Source organism: Bos indicus, chromosome 5 (assembly GCF_029378745.1).
Source record: "Bos indicus isolate NIAB-ARS_2022 breed Sahiwal x Tharparkar chromosome 5, NIAB-ARS_B.indTharparkar_mat_pri_1.0, whole genome shotgun sequence".
Classification (NCBI taxonomy): Eukaryota; Metazoa; Chordata; class Mammalia; order Artiodactyla; family Bovidae; genus Bos; species Bos indicus.
Genome location: NC_091764.1, coordinates 4621442 through 4634513, shown reverse-complemented (window position 1 = coordinate 4634513; position 13072 = coordinate 4621442). Strand labels below are relative to the sequence as shown.

The 13072-nt window shown below is 36.9% G+C and overlaps 1 protein-coding gene across 8 annotated transcripts in view; it reads left to right on the top strand.

The window, feature by feature from the left end:
* KCNC2 (potassium voltage-gated channel subfamily C member 2) overlaps positions 1–13072 on the top strand; it is a 282147-nt gene that overhangs the window by 213595 nt on the left and 55480 nt on the right. For all 8 annotated transcript variants that reach the window (XM_070788831.1, XM_070788832.1, XM_070788833.1 and 5 more), the window contains exon 3: positions 10581–11508. In XM_070788831.1, the coding sequence (XP_070644932.1) occupies positions 10581–11508 (928 nt within the window). The remainder of the gene's footprint in view (positions 1–10580; positions 11509–13072) is intronic.

Sequence of the window (13072 nt, the reverse complement as noted above, 5' to 3'; positions counted from 1 at the left end):
TTTATTTCTGCTTGGATCTTTATGATTTCTTTCTTACTACTAATTTGGGTTTTTTTTTTTTTGTTCTTTTTTCCAGTTGTTTTAGTGTAAAGTTAGGTTGTCTATTCAATGTTTTTCTTGTTTCTTGAGGTAGGATTGTGTGGCTATAAACTTCCCTCTTAGAAAACTGCTTTTGCTGCATCCCTTAGGTTTCTAGTTGTCATGTTTTCATTGTTGTTTGTTTCTAGAAATTTTTTGATTTCCCTTTTGATTTCTTCAGTAACCTGTTGGTTATTTAGAAACATATAGTTTAATCTCCATGTGTCTGTGTTTCTTACACTTTTTTTCTTGTAATTTATATCTAGTCTCATAGCATTGTGGTCAGAGAAGATGCTTGATACAATTTCAATTTCTTAAATTTACTGAGGTTTGATTTGTGACCCAAGATGTGGTCTATCCTGGAGAATGTTCCATGTGTGCTTGAGAAGAAGGTGTATTCTTCTGCATTTGGATGGAATGTCCTGAAGACATCTGTGAGATCCATCTCATCTAATGTATCATTTCAGACTTGTTTTTCCTTATTAATTTTCTGTTTTGAGGATCTGTCCCTTGGTGTGAGTGGGGTGTTGAAGTCTCCTACTATTATTGTGTTACTGTCAATTTCTCCCTTTATGTCTGTTAATGTTTGTCTTATGTATTGAGGTCCTTCTGTGTTGGGTGCATAGATATTTACAGTTTTAATGTCTTCCTCTTGGATTGATCCCTTGATCATTATATAGTGTCCTTCCTTATCTCTTATAATCTTCTTTATTTTATGGTCTATTTTGTTTGATATGAGGATTGCTACTCCAGCTTTCTTTTGCTTCCCATTTGCATGGAATATATTTTTCCATCCTCTCACTTTCAGTCTATATGTGTTTGGTGGTACTGAATTCTCTAAATTTTTGCTTGTCTGAAAAGCTTTTTTCTTCGTCAATTCTGAATGAGATCCCTGCTGTACAATAATCTTGGTTGTAGATTTTTCCCTTTCAGTACTTTAAATATATCCTACCATTCCTTTCTGGCCTGCAGACTTTCTGCTGAAAGATCAGCTGTTAAGCATATGGGGTTTACCTTGTATGTTACTTGTTGCTTTTCTCTTGCTGCTTTTAATATTCTTTCTTTGTGTTTAGTCTTTGTTAGTTTGATTAGTATGTGTCTTGGTGTGTTTCTCCTTGGATTTATTCTGTATGGGACTCTTTGTACCTCTTGGACTTGATTGATTATTCTCTTTTCCATGTTGGGGAAATTTTCAACTATAATCTCTTCTAAAGTTTTCTCATACCCTTTTTTTTTTTCTCTTCTTCTTCTGGGACTCCTATAATTCAAATGTTGGTGGGTTTGATATGGTCCCGGAGGTCTCTGATACTGTCCTCAGCTTTTTTCATTCTTTTTACTTTATTCTGTTTTTCAGAAGTTATTTACACCATTTTATCTTCCAGCCTGATGATTCATTCTTCTGCTTCAGATATTCTGCTACTGATTCCTTCTAGAGTAGTTTTACTTTCACTAATTGTGTTGTTTGTCTCTGTATGTTTTTTCTCTAATTCTTCCAGGTCTTTGTTAATTGATTCTTGCATTTTCTCCACTTTGTTTTCAAGGTTTTTGATAACCTTTACTATCATTATTCTAATTCTTTTTCAGGTAGTTTGCCTATTTTCTCTTCATTTATTTGGACTTATGTTTTTCTAGGTTGTTCCTTTATTTGTGCAGTATTTCTCTGCCTTTTCATTTATTTTTTAAGTTATTGTGTTTGAGGTCTCCTTTTCCCAGGTTTCAAGGAAAGTTGAGTTCTTTCCTTAAAGAAGGTTGAATTCTTTCTTCCTTTTGGTTTCTGCCCTCCTAAGATTGGTCCCAAATAGGAAAAGGAGTACGTCAAGGCTGTATATTGTCACCCTGCTTACTTAACTTCTGTGCAGAGTACATCATGAGAAATGCTGGGCTGGAAGAAGCACAAGCTGGAATCAAGATTGCTGGGAGAAATATCAATAACCTCAGATATGCAGATGACACCACCCTTATGGCAGAAAGTAAAGAGGAACTAAGAAGCCTCTTGATGAAGGTGAAAGAGGAGAGTGAAAAAGTTGGCTTAAAGCTCAACATTCAGAAAACAAATATCATGGCATCTGGTCCCATCATTTCATGGGAAATAGATGGGGAAACAGTGGAAACAGTGTCAGACTTTATTTTGGGGGGCTCCAAAATCACTGCAGATGGTGACTGCAGCCATGAAATTAAAAGACGCTTACTCCTTGGAAGAAAAGTTATGACCAACCTAGACAGCATATTCAAAAGCAGAGACATTACTTTGCCAACAAAGGTCTGTCTAGTCAAGGCTATGGTTTTTCCAGTGGTTATGTATGGATGTGAGAGTTGGACTGTGAAGAAGGCTGAGTGCTGAAGAATTGATGCTTTTGAACTGTGGTGTTGGGGAAGACTCTTGAGAGTCCCTTGGACTACAAGGAGATCCAACCAGTGCATTCTGAAGGAAATCAGCCCTGAGATTTCTTTGGAAGGAATGATGCTAAAGCTGAAACTCCAGTACTTTGGCCACCTCATGTGAAGAGTTGACTCATTGGAAAAGACTCTGATGCTGGGAGGGGTTGGGGGCAGGAGGAGAAGGGGACAACAGAGGATGAGATGGCTGGATGGCATCATTGACTCAATGGACGTGAGTCTGAGTGAACTCTGGGAGTTGGTGATGGACAGGGAGGCCTGGCGTGCTGCGATTCATGGGGTCGCAAAGAGTCGGACATGACTGAGCGACTGATCTGATCTGATCTGATAGTTGCTATACAATATTATATAGGTCACAGGTATACAATATAGTGATTCACAATTTTAAAGTTTACATCCATTTATAGTTATTATAAAATATTGGCTATATTTCCCATTTTATACAACATATCCTTGTAGATTATTTTATACCTAATAGTTTGTACCTGTTAATCTCTACCCCTGTATATTCCCCATCCCTGCTTCCTTTTCCCCACTGGTAACCACTAGCTTGTTTGCTATATCTGTGAGCTTGCTTCTTTTTTGTTCTGTTCACTAGTTGGTTGTATTTTTCAGGTTGCACATATAAGTGATATCACACAGTATTTGTCTTTCTCTGTTTTACTGATTGCACTTAGCATAATGCCATGTAAGTCCATCCATGGTGTTGCAAATGGCAATATTTCATTCTTTTCTATAGCTGAGTATATTCCATTGTATGTATGTATATATGTACATGTATATATACATACACCCATCTTCTTTATCCATTCAATTGCTGAAGGACATGTAGGTTGCTTCCATATCTTGACAACTGTAAATAATATTGCTATGAACATTGAAGTAAATTTATCTTTTTGATTTAATGTTTTGGTTTTTTGGAGGTGGTATATTCTCAGGAGTGGAATTTTTATTTTTTTGAGAAACTTCTATACTGTTTTCCACTGTAGTTGTATCAATTTGCATTCCTACCAAAAATGCACATGTGTTCCCTTTTCTCCTTCCTTGCCAACACTTGTTACTTGTGTTCTTCTGGATAGTAGCCATCCTAACACGTGTAAGGTGATATTTCATCACGGTTTTGATTTGCATTTCCCTGATGAGTAGTGATGCTGAATATTTTTTTATGTGCCTATTACCCATCTGCATTTCCTCTTTAGCTGAATGTCTACTCAGGTTTTCTTGCCCATCTTTAGGTGAATTGTTGGTTTTTTTGAGGTTGAGTTGTAGGAACTGCTTATTTATGTTGGGTATTAGTCATTTATCAGTCATATCTTTTGCAAATATTTTTCCCATTCGTTAAGCTGTCTTTTTCTTTTGTTGATGGTTTCCTGTGCTATGCAAAGCTGTTAAGTTTAATTAGTTCACATTTGTTTATTTATTTTTGCTTTTATTTCCTTTACTTTAGGATATGGATCCAAAAAAAAATATTGCTGTGATTTATGTCAAAGCAGAGAAGGCAATGGCAACCCACTCCAGTGTTCTTGTTTGGAGAATCCCAGGGACGGGGGAGCCTCTTGGACTGCCGTCTCTGGGGTCGCACAGAGTCGGTCCCAACTGAAGCGACTTAGCAGCAGCAGCAGCAGCAGCAGCAGCAGCAGCAGCAGCAGCATGTCAAAGAGTGTTCTGCCTATGTTTTCATCTAGAAGTTTTTCAGCCTTACATTTAGGTCCTTAATCATTTTGAGTTTATTTTTGTGTATGATGGTGGATAATGTTAGTTAGCTGTTGAGTTCAGCTATATGTATTTTAATACATACATGAAAAAGAAAATGATGAAACATAAAACTATATGACATTTTCCCTCACCTTTCTTTCAGCCTATTATGTATACCTGGAGAATCTTACTTGAATGTTTGCTTTGAGGCTTTTAGATGTAATACATTCCATGTACAACCTGGGCTCTGAGGACTTCTCCATAGATGCTAATCAAGAAAAAAAAAAATTAGAGAGTGTTGGGCACTCTGTGTTGCTAAGCATGGACACTGAGCTTATGGAGAAAAAGTAACTGCTTCTTGGAACCACAAACCAATATTTTAGCAGGATATTCCCATCCTGAAACTGCCTTAGGTGATGTAGCAGTCCTTTAAAGTCAGGCAACATGCAGCATCTTCTCTGGAAAACTTTTAAAATTTTTAATTAGTATTTAACATGCCTCTTCTTATTTTTATTTAATGCTTGTAGGAGTTTGTAGTCTTATCACAGGGGAAAAGGAAGAGAAAGATGGCAGTATAGTTTTCTTCCTCAAATCCCAGGTAAGACACAAGCTTTATTAGCTGAATGAATGGAAGCTATTATTGGCAACATTTGGACCTAGGAACCAATTTAATTTGTTTCTGCTATAAATTTGAATTTTTGCTTCAGTGTGCATGCTTTATTTTTTCATTTCTCCTTTTCACCATTTTTATCTCATTTTTATCACCATCAAAATGTGATTTCTCCTTTTCACCATTTTTATCTCATTTTTATCACCATCAAAATGTGATTATTATTTTGTTCATTTTATACATTTTGAATTAATTCTTCCACCCTTCTATTCATCCATCCAGTCATACTAAATATTAACTACTGTGACAGAATCAGGGGATATAGAAATGAATATGACAATATTCAAGTCCTTAAACAGTTACCAGTTCATTGAAGAGAAAAATAAATAAATAAATAAATAATTAAAGTCTTCTTTCCCCCTATTTCTTTCCCTTTGCATTTCTTTTTCTTAATATTATTCAGTCTAACCTCACATTTACTCATTTCGATGCAATCTGTGAGGTAGGAACAAAGGAAGACATTTTCTATCTCTGAGACTCTTAGATTTAAGTTCAAATAAAGTGTTCAAATCCTTTGTTAAAGAAATCCAGGTGTAGCCTCTGGATAATCCTAGATCTTCAAGATTTCTGGAGCTACCCTTTCATTTGATGCTCAAACTAAATTCCTAGTAAACTGAGATCCTGTTCTTCACTCCGTGGGAAGCTCTGTCTCCCAGTATCTCCAAGGACTTTACTGGGGGCTCAATTTCTCCTGATTCCCTTTTACTATTATTTGCTGCTCTCTTATGTTTTTGAATCTGACTATGTATGTTTCCTCCTTGGCTGCCTGCTCCCCTCCTGTCATCCTCCCATGGTCCAAGAACTTCATTACTCAGAGCACATTCAACACCACGCTGTTTTGTAAAACCACCTTTTACTGAGGCGTAAGAAAGCAAGCATCGTCTTAGAATTTAATGTTCTCCGTTAGTCTCCTAAGGTTCTTTTGCTATATCTGTGGTGGTGGTGGTGATATAGTCTCTAAGACGTCTGACTCTTGTGACCCCATAGGGTGCAGCCCGCCAGGCTCCTCTGTCCATGGGATTTTCCAGGCAAGAATACTTGAGTGGGTTGCCATTTCCTTCTCCAGGGGATCTTCCCAACCGAGGAATCGAACCTGGGTCTCCTGCATTGCAGGCAGATTCTTTACTGACTGATATCTGTGGGGGGATCTCTAATTGTTTGTCCTCGCATTTTGGACTTTTCCTCCTTGTCTTTCGAGACCTTTTCCATTTCCTTCTCATTAGAATTCAACTTTCTTCCAGCATCCTCTTTTGCAGGCTGACAGAAGCCAACTTCCAGTTCCCTACCATGTAATAATGAAGTAAACTTTGGCTTTCGGTTACAGCTTTCTTAATTTTGACCATACCAAGTGTCTTTGGCCTTTATTAATGACCTATCTAGCTGTTTTTTAAACAAAATAATCATCTACTTGGAAGATGAATCTTGTATATTTCCAAGCATATCGAAGTTTATTTCTATTTTTCATACTCTCTGTATTTTCCTGTTATAATATTATCACACCAGCAGATATACAAAGTCCTTAAAAGCTAAAGACATATTGAGTTATAAAGACTACAATGCAGAATAATACAAATGCAAAAATCATCATGTGGTTCTTTAAATAATTCTAATAAAATTTTTGATAAATGAAAGATCCAAATGACATAAAACCAGACAACTTTTGGTTTCTGAAGTTTTATGTCTTAGAATTATGTATATTTAGAAACTGTTCAGTTGCTTTGCTTACTCAGTTATTTGTGTAGAAGCCAGAATTATGTCTTAACATAAACACACATAAACACACATGGGCCATAAACATCCCATTACATAGGAGGTAGTTAGCTACTCTCATTAAGGTTTAGGAAGACCTTTTTAAGAGTCTACAAATGCTTAGAATTTAAAAACTACTCCAATTCATTTAGTAATCAGTTATCAATCTTGTATTATCAGTCTGTTGAAAAAACACGGAAACAGAGGTTTCAAACTATACTATGCATAGCAATCACCTAGAAAGCCTATAGAATGCAAATTCCATCTCCCCAAACAATGGAATCTGACATCTGATGTAGGACTAAGAAATTCACATTTATGTAAGCTGCCCAGGTGTGTTATAATGAGTGTGAGCACATTTTTGGAAATATGAGTGGGGTATTTAAATAAAGTCCTAGTACAAAAAGATTCATGTTAGCTAAATCCCAGCCACCTAGTGTGGTATCTTAAGACTTTTTTGACCTTTTCCTGGTAACAACTTGTTTAATGAACATAAACAGTAAGATCCAGTAATTCTTACTGAGGTAATAATGATTTCAAGTATTTTCATAGTGCTTTAAATTAGAAGCCATATTAATATATATATCTTTTATTTTCACTTTATTCCAGTCAATGGGGCTGGTGCAATAATTTAAGACAAGTTAATTCAATAGGTCTCCCATTATAGAAAGTCCAAAAGGACTCTACCAGCACTCAAACCTCAAAAGTCACCTTACAGTCTCATTTTAAATTCAAATACAGGTAATATTTTTGGTTGATTTAAAACCTTTGAAAAGTGAGGATCTCTGTGCTAATTTGGGATTTATTCATCACAATTTGTGCAAAAGAGGCAGACTTGGAAAGTCTATTCTACTCTTCCTTTGGTGTTCCCTTCAAGCATCACTTAAGAAATTCCAGACATTTTTGTTAAAAGTTCTCTCTTGTGTGATACACATCTCTCCTTTCTATCAGGTTGACCTCCACTTATTATTCAAAGTCCAATCTATTGATATTTTCTCAGAGGTTTCTATAATCTCTCAGTCTAAATAAAGTTTTAGGTCATTTTTTCCTTTCATTGAATTCATTATAATTGCAATTGTGTAGTTTTGTGTAGTTAAATATTTAATGTCTGTATACCTAGTGGATTGTGAGTTCCTCAAAGGATGGGACTGTGTTTTGTTTACTACTGTTAAAGTAAGGCCCTATCCCTGTGACCTGGCGTACAGAGGCACTCAACATACTTGTTGAATTAATGAATGAAGTGTAGGAAAATATCTGACTGGAAACGATTTTAGCACTTTATATTGATGAGCATAAAAGTATAGTTGAAAACTGTCTTTGTTGTATGAGAGGTGGTAAGTCAGGACTAATTTTGAATGAGCAACGTTGAAGGTCCCACTCTATTCACTACAGAGTATAGGTGGACAGCATTTGAGACTGAAAACTTATTTTAGGCAGAAAAAATGCTGACTCAGAAACACTGGAATCAAAGATAAAAGTGCAGTTTACTTTAATCGCTTCGTACTTGCTAACGTCTCATGGATAGAATCTGCCCACTAAAACCTTAGATGCTTAGCCTAAAATTCTGGATGCCATGGTGGGATGTGTGGGGAGTGGCTGTGGAGAACTCAGTATGTCACACTGCCGAGGCCCTAGTGACAAAGGAAGAGTGTGGGGAGAGTCAGAAACAAGCATGACTCTCAGATCCATAGATAAATTGTGATTAGATAAAGAAGTGATGCACAGAACAAAGATAATTGATTCTTTCTCCAAAAGATGTAATATTTTAAAGACTCTGTGAGGTCCTAGTGATATTGAGTGTTAGAACAAGTAGTTGACTTAAAAAGAAGAGTATATTTATTTGTATGAAGGAAAAGCTAAGTGAAAAAAAAATGCCATCATCTCACAATATATCTGGAAAAGATCATAGTCAAATTGTAACATCAAAACCAAGGGAAGTTGGAAGACAGGAATGGAAAAATAAGGCAAAGCCTTGATTTACATGACTTATAATATTAATATGAACAATGTACTTTACTAGCACACTGCAGAGAAACTAGTCCATAATTTGGGGTGGTTCTTTCCTTTTCTGGAGAAGGAAATGGCAACCTGCTCCAGTATTCTTGCCTGGAAAAATCCCATGGCTGGTGGAGCCTAGTAGGCTACAGTCCATGGGGTCTCAAAGAGTCGGACATGACTTCACTTTCACTTTCATTTTCTTTTCCTTTTTAGTTGAGGTTATAGTTGATGTACAATATTATATGTTTCAGGTGTACAGCATAGTGATTTACAACTTTTAAAAAGTTGTATTCAATTTATAGTTATTAAAACTATTGGATAGTATTCCCTAAGTTGTACTATATATCTTTATAACTTACTTATTTTATCCATAATAGTTTGTACCTCTTAATCCTTTACCCCTATCTTTCCCCTGCCTCTGGAGAAGTTTCTTTAAGGCAGATAATCTCAGTCCTAAGATTTTTTTCAGTCTTTTTGTGTATCTCATGGATTTGGCAAGATCTGTATATCTCTTACATTGAAACTCAACCAGGGAAGAAGGGAGATGATTTCAATCTCTTCTTGAAACTTAGATCTTTTCAATGTTTAGTTGAGAAGCAGGCATTAGGGAAGAGCTTTGGGTTTGGGATATGTCGTACTATTTCTAAAAGAACCTCCCTCTATTTGACTGATGACCTCTTCCTCGTTCATAATTCATTTGCTTAGGTATTCAAGGACTCTTGGTAGTCTCTTAATGCTCAGTGAGCATGCCCAATCTGAGCGCACTCCGAGAGCACCAGGGCCCTGCCAGCTTTTCTGACAGCCTCCAATGCTGACAGCTGGCAGCAGTGTCACGGGCATCACACGACACCGGGTCTCAGATTTTCAGGTCTTTCATGTTAAGAAGAATGTGACCCTAAAATAAACAAAGGTTTCCACGTGTTTGTATTCTACATCTGAGAGTTTGGTAGTTATGGGAACAGAATCTGGGGCAAAACTTATCAGGTTAATCTTATGACTTTGGAAAAGTTACCAACTCTGTGACCATAAAAGTGACAGTGTAGTGTGGTTATGAGCATTGATATGAGTTAATTATGTGAATTGCTTTGAAGAGTGTTTGGTACTAGTAAGAACTATATAAGTGGGAGCTTTTATTATTATTCTGTATTAGTAGGTGTGTGTATAGTCATATATTATTGGCCAAAGAAATGTTGAATTTAAAAAATAAAATTAAAAATTAAAATTAAAAAAAAGATATAAAAAAAGAAATGTTGAATTTTAAAAATCCTTTATAACATATACTTTATAACTTTTTAACATATTATTCTAACATTTGAAGTTCTTTTTCAGGAGAGGAAGAATGCCTTTAATTTGTTCCTTAATTCTTTCTCTCCCTTCAGTCTCAATGCCAACTCTTCTTCCCTAGGTTTGCTCTTTGTGGACAAGCCTTCACCTTTAGTTGATATAAATGGTAGCACAGCTCAGATAGTGTTTGCATGTTCACACCTCATGATAATCTGAACATTTAAGAAGCCTGCAGTTAAATATGGGTGACTTCCAAATTTCCATCAGTGTAGACTGCATCTTATATTTATGGTTGTCAATCTGGATCTAATACACGAAGATTTCTAGGATCATAACCAATATCTGGAGCCATTGTCTACATTTATTATTTTTTTTCAGCCTGCTGCCCTTTAACATTCTTTTGCAAGGATTTTATTTTTCACTCTTTTTCTTACCCGAAAGAGTCAAATTGTTTTCCAACGTAAATCAAAACTTTTAATCTATATAAGCTGAAAGAAGAACTTGAAACATCCTTCCTGTGCAACTCTAATGGATGTTACCTACATGTCTAAGTTCTTATAGTTGAGTAACATCCCAAGTGAAATCTCCAAATATGCGTTTATACTTCTTCATCTACAGGGAGTGTTCTTAGACTTGGGTTGAAGTATATTATGGTTCAGATCATTCTATGTTTCTCCTTTTATTTCTTTTTTTTTTTTTTTCTCTACAGTTTATTGCTTTTGCTTCTTTATTCTTCATCCTGGTTTCAATCACAACCTTTTGCCTGGAGACACATGAAGCTTTCAATATTGTTAAGAACAAGACAGAATCAGTCACCAATGGCACCAGCGTGGTTCCACAGTATGAAATTGAAACAGATCCTGCCTTGACGTATGTAGAAGGAGTATGTGTGGTATGGTTTACTTTTGAATTTTTAGTCCGTATTGTTTTCTCCCCCAATAAACTTGAATTCGTCAAGAACCTCTTGAATATCATTGACTTTGTGGCCATCCTACCCTTCTACTTAGAGGTGGGCCTCAGTGGGCTCTCATCTAAAGCTGCTAAAGATGTACTTGGCTTCCTCAGAGTGGTCAGATTTGTGAGGATCCTGAGGATCTTCAAGCTCACCCGCCATTTTGTAGGTTTGAGGGTGCTTGGACATACTCTTCGAGCGAGTACAAATGAATTTTTGCTGCTCATAATCTTCCTGGCTCTAGGAGTTTTGATATTTGCTACTATGATCTACTATGCGGAGAGAGTGGGTGCCCAGCCCAACGACCCTTCAGCTAGTGAGCACACGCAGTTCAAAAACATCCCCATTGGGTTCTGGTGGGCTGTAGTGACCATGACCACCTTGGGCTATGGAGATATGTACCCCCAAACATGGTCGGGGATGCTGGTGGGAGCCCTGTGTGCTCTGGCTGGAGTACTGACAATAGCCATGCCAGTGCCTGTCATTGTCAACAATTTTGGAATGTACTACTCCTTGGCAATGGCGAAGCAGAAACTTCCAAGGAAAAGAAAGAAGCACATCCCTCCTGCTCCTCAGGCAAGCTCGCCTAGTTTTTGCAAGACAGAATTAAACATGGCCTGCAACAGCAAACAGGGTGACACGTGTCTGGGCAAAGACAATCGGCTTCTGGAACATAACAGATCAGGTAAGGCACGGTTTCAAATGCATGCCATTAAATACTTTATAGACCAGTATGTCCCTTAAGTAGAAGGCACCTTCTCATTTTCTGCAAGTGTTTGGAGTTTTCAGTTCTACCCCTTTACAAAATGTGTTTGTGTCAGGCTTGTAGATAGGTAGACTGTAGCTTTTCTAAATGAATCCTAAGGAGAAGTCCGCATAGCTGGTCTATAGAGTTCTCCTGCTTTGACGGGAATGCCATGTGCTGACGGCGCCAATATTTTCTTTTGCCTGTTTGTTGCTTGTGTGCCGTTGTTTCTTTGTTTCCCTGCACGATGTGGTGGTATAATATTGGACATTTTCCATCCTTCATTCTAAAAATGTTGATCTCCATATCATTTGGCTTGGTGTGTTTGTCTCAGTTTTATCTCTGCCACACGGGGCCATGCATTTTGACCTAATTCACAAGAAAAAGTTATGTAAAAAGAATGGATGTTTACGTTTCCAAGGCCTAAACACTGAAGAGGTGATATGTAAGAATGCCCTTTGGAAAGTAAAGGTCTTCTTCATTAATATTATGGACGGTTGATTAAGTTTTCATTATTCTTAAATTAGGGTATTTCAATATAATTCCTTTGCTTTGGGTAAAGTGCTATGTAGTACAATCAGCCCAACATTATGCAGGGTCTAGATGATCTGCTTTGGCTAATCAATAGGAAGGTTGACTTTCTCTGTGGATTTCCTTTTTTATGCATTCTGCACTGGTCTTTTCCCTCCCAGAATGTAATTTTGGATAAATTCCTGCTTAAAATTAGCTGAATTCCTACTTCTCTCTATTGCCATAGATAATCTAGAGTTAATTGACTGTAAATTGACATTCAGTTTGCCAAAGTGATAGTCAATAGTGTCTAGTACAGATGAACTATATTGTAGACCTCACAATTTAACTAATTTTTTGTCATCTATGAAGTGTTAAGATATATGCATTCCCTATAACTTAGATAGGTTTAATCTTTTTCTTGTAGAAAAATGATTTATGACAATCTCATGTGAATAATTTAGCATTATTTAGAAATAACACTGATTAAACAAAACAAGCAAATCAGCAAACACACGGAAAAGGCAAGTGACATTTTCACAGGTTGCTTCCTTAGCTCCCAGAAGCTATTATGGATTAAATTGGTGGGGGGTGGTGGGAACCTGACTGGAACTGAGCTGCTTTTTAAAAGATTTTATTCAAAGTCCTTATGTTTATTTAGTAGATTGTTTCGCAAATTCTGTCAGGGGTATCTGAGAGTTGCTATGCCAGGAATGCCCTTATGAAAGATGGAATTTAGTTTGCGTTCTGCCCTTATTGGATTGTTCTCAGGTACCTGTGCAGAGCTTTTCTGAAGGGCATGCAAAGGAGGACACACTCTCAGCTTGGGCAAGCACTGTTACAAGCTAGCATCTAGGCTATAGGACGTGAAAGTCTTTGGCAAGTATTTAGACATAAACGTTTCAAGGGCGTTTGGAGAAGTTGATCTTGTTCCATTGTTATGCTCAAAAATACTATGTCACTTTAAAACAGAGAACCTGGACACAAAGTCTGT